Genomic DNA, 4,162 nt, shown 5'->3' with positions numbered 1-4,162 from the left:
AGGAATGAAGACAGAAACAGGTGTGCTGCCACAATCAACAAATATAGGAATCTTGCCAATCAATCCACCAGGCTCCATAACCCAACTCCAAGATGTAAACACTCACTCAAAATAACAAAAGGAAGAGTTCAACTCTGATGACTCATCCAAGTAAAAACACAATATGGCTGATAACATTTGGTTGGGACACCAGCAGCTCAGGTTCCTTCACACATGGATAACTCCCACCACACACAAATATAAATGTATTACCCAGGTTCATCATTTTCAACCCACCAGTCCATGTGTGTGTGTGTGTGTGTGTTAATTTAGAACAAACAGTAAACTGTCATTATAGTACTCGGAGCAAAGGGCTACAATGCATTCTCATCTGTTGCCGTTATTTAAATTAGCCGACATTCAAAATTCTGATTACTATATAAATAATCATCATCATCGTTTAACGTCCGCTTTCCATGCTAGCATGGGTTGGACGATTTGACTGAGGACTGGTGAAACCGGATGGCAACACCAGGCTCCAGTCTAATTTGGCAGAGTTTCTACAGCTGGATGCCCTTCCTAACGCCAACCACTCAGAGAGTGTAGTGGGTGCTTTTACGTGTCACCCGCACGAAAACGGCCACGCTCGAAATGGTGTCTTTTATGTGCCACCCGCACAAGCCAGTCCAGGGGCACTGGCAACGATCTCGCTCGAAAATCCTACAGGAGCCAGTCAGGCGGTACTGGCAACGGCCACGCTCAAAATGGTGCATCTCATGTGCCACCCGCACAAGAACCAGTCCAGGGGCACTGGCAACGATCTTACTTGGCTTGCCGGGTCTTCTCACGCACAGCCCATTTCCAAAGGTCTCGGTCCGTAGTCATCGCCTCGGTGAGGCCCAATGTACGAAGGTCTTATATAAATAATCTTTTATTTATCTAATATAGAGGCCTCATTCTTCTGTTATTATTTATTATTATTATTATTATTATTATTATATGTGCAAAAACTTATAACAAAATAACCCTCTTGACAATTCTCCTTATCATCTCAATGAGTGTGAAAGAAAGAAAGAAAGAGAGTGTGTGCGTGAGTGAGTGAGTGTGTGCGTGAGTGAGTGCAGTGCACTGCCTTTTGTCTTCGCTAAACTCTTCATTCTTTCTTTGTCTACATGTTTCTACTCCAATTTTAGAAAACAATGTGATAAAGCCTTCCTTCCATTTTCCTATCCTTTAAACACCAATATAATTCTACAGAGCCAAGTTTACAACAGACCTGCTATCCTACACCATGTGCTGGCATTCTCTTTCTATTTGCACATTTGAGAATCTCTTAGCAAAGTTGCACATTTGAGGATTTATCTCTTGCACTGGAAGTGATAACCCCTGTCAGTAAAAACTAGAATAAGCAAAACCTAATGATGGTTTATAACAGTAAAAACTTGAATAGTTCCATTGGCCTACAATCAGAAATAAAAACTTTAAAAAATGAAGAAAAAATACTTAATAAAATTTCTTTTCTGAAAATATTTTAGAAATATTTACTTGTCCAGAGTTCATATCAATTCCATAATTTTGAATAGTTTTCCCTCCTATCATCATAGTATCATCATCAATGCGGAATGTAGAACTAAGAAGGGTTTCCGAGGATATAAGAAGCCGTTCGATATTAGTGCCATCCTCTTGATATAAACCACCATCAAGAGAGGGAATCAATCGTGTTTTCACTCCATTCTTTGACAGCTGTAAACAAATTAAATCATGTCATTAGTAGCTATTACAAATGTGTTGTCTAAATTTAGAATGCATCTTTAGTTCAAGTTTCTAGAATATTCTATTAGAATTAAACACAAAGCACAGATTCACAGAAGCAACAAGTTCATTAAGTTATTGATATTTTTACAAACATAATAAATAGGATTTCTTTTAACATTTAGAATTGAGATGGTCTGTTCTGCTGTTATTTTGTTTTGTTGATAAGAGTAATCTCATCATCCTTTTAATGTCCATTTTCCATGCTGGCATGGGTTGGACGGCTTGACCAGAGCAGGCAAGCTGCACCAGGTTCCAGTCTGATTTGGCGTGGTTTCTACAACCAGATGCCCTTCCTAACACCAACCACTTTACAGTGTGTGCGCTGAGTGCTTTTAATGTGCCACCAACATTAAACTCTCAGAGAGTGTAAAACAAAAGCAACATATTTCTGTGTCTTCAAATTTGTTATCTTTGGAGATCAATTCACTTGTCAACATCGATAAATAATGTAACAAGTCAACTGGCAAGCAACAGACATATTGTTTAGATACTGTCAGGAAGCCTCTTTCTCTTGTGTCGCAAATTGATTCATTTCACATTGAAAATATTCACAGTTAATTTCATTCCGAGTATAATGGGTTATTAATGTACTTTATGGAGTACTGGTGTGAGTATTAAATGACATCAGTGAAAGAATGAGGTAGCAGCACAAAGATGATATCCAAAAAAGATAGGGCCAACAGCCTGACGTACTGTATTAGCAAACCATAAATACTAAATGATGACACAAACAATGGTATAAAGACGAGATAGGAGAGTGATGCCAAAAAGAGGGGAATATTCAAGAATGAATGCAATATGAAAATTCAAGACGAAATGCAAAAAGCAATTGTAGTAATGCAAAACATGGCCCAGAAAACAATCTGAGCTTATCAGAACTGCTTGTTAATCAGTGGAAAACTAAAACCAGGATACAATCCACAGTACTGGGAGACTTCTCTGTCCAGCTCAGGGTTCAAGAGTTCAATGTACTCTGAGATCAAAGCACAGGAGAAAAAGATGACTCCAAAAGCCATGAGGATTTCGAGTAGAAATCTAAACCGAATTTACCAGCAGCAGCAGCATACTATAACACATTTCAGCAGAGCATAAAGGAGATGCAACTAGAAAGATAAAGATTATGAAGCATGCAAAGAGGTTTTGGGGCATGAAAAAAGTAAAATCTGACAAACCATGTGGTCCCAGAATGAAACCATACCACATCATAGAAATGAAGAAGGAAGATTATTAAGGAAAAGACGACAGAGAAAAAGCAGCCTGAAAGCAGCCAAGTTCATGGCTGCAAACAACTCTGCTTCAGCATTATATGGTGGAGACAATGCAGAATAAGCAGGGAGAGAGTGGAGCATAAACAAAGGAAACCCCTTTGTGGTTTTATGGTTGACCTTCATGGAAAGCCAAGAAGTAAAAGATAGAGAGACCCCCAGTACAATGACCCTCACCAGCAGAGACATCATACTGGGAGATTGTCTTCTTCAACTGTAAATGTTCCAAGCCAGAAACCCCTCTCAACAAGGCAGATTTCACACTTGATAAAAGTAAAGACACAAATGGTGGCAAAAGCACACGGAAGCTCTGCCCCACAACCATCTGGTATCTCTTAAAGGATCAACAAAAACTGCCTTCTGCTACAAAAATACTGCTGTTGAAAGTTTTATGAATGCTTTGGAAGAAAAAACAGGAATTCAGCAGGAACTCACTAAGTCTGCTTTATCCTTAAAGAACCGAACCCATCAGAATTTGACCAATTTGGAGAGATTTCCTTGTAAAATATTGAAGAGAAAGTATTCCGACAATCATTGCTAAAAGGCTAATATCAGGTTCACTTATCAATGAGAATATTATATTCATACAAGTATCCAAAAATAAAGAATTCTGAATGATCATTAAAGAAGCCAAAAGCTGTCACACAGTCATTTGGTTAGATCTTGTCAAAGCCTATCCAAGCATGCCCCACCGACTGAACCAGAATGAATTGGAACACTACCAAGTATTGAGAGTAGTGGGAGTCATGGTTCGGATGTCACACAAAGATTTGTTAAAGATGAAATTCACCATCAAAGCACTATTTGAGAAGGATGTAATGGCAAAATCTACAAAATCCATTATTGTATTCATGAACCTAAAGTTAGAAGGAAAACTGTGTAGAAGACCAAAGTGTTATGCTTCACTCATTTAGAAAATATATTGAATGTTCATAACTGCAAGTTACACTGTTCACTTCCGAGGGCCACACTGTACAGTGCCTAGCATCCTCCACATGCGTAGTGGTATCGCTCCTTTTATGGCTGCAAGCTCATTCATCTCTCATCTCATGATTTCCACATGGTTGCACGAGACTTCCCTTGAGAGTTATATATATATATAT

General features: G+C 38.7%; 1 protein-coding gene across 2 annotated transcripts in view; it reads right to left on the bottom strand.

The window, feature by feature from the left end:
- Window positions 1–4,162, bottom strand: part of LOC106870753 (eukaryotic translation initiation factor 2-alpha kinase 3) — a 58,471-nt gene that overhangs the window by 41,478 nt on the left and 12,831 nt on the right. For both annotated transcript variants that reach the window (XM_014916948.2, XM_014916949.2), the window contains exon 3: window positions 1,525–1,722. In XM_014916948.2, coding sequence (XP_014772434.1) covers window positions 1,525–1,722 — 198 coding nt within the window. The remainder of the gene's footprint in view (window positions 1–1,524; window positions 1,723–4,162) is intronic.

The sequence above is a fragment of the Octopus bimaculoides genome, chromosome 2 (genome assembly GCF_001194135.2).
Source record: "Octopus bimaculoides isolate UCB-OBI-ISO-001 chromosome 2, ASM119413v2, whole genome shotgun sequence".
Classification (NCBI taxonomy): Eukaryota; Metazoa; Mollusca; class Cephalopoda; order Octopoda; family Octopodidae; genus Octopus; species Octopus bimaculoides.
This window is presented reverse-complemented; position numbering and strand designations above follow the sequence as displayed.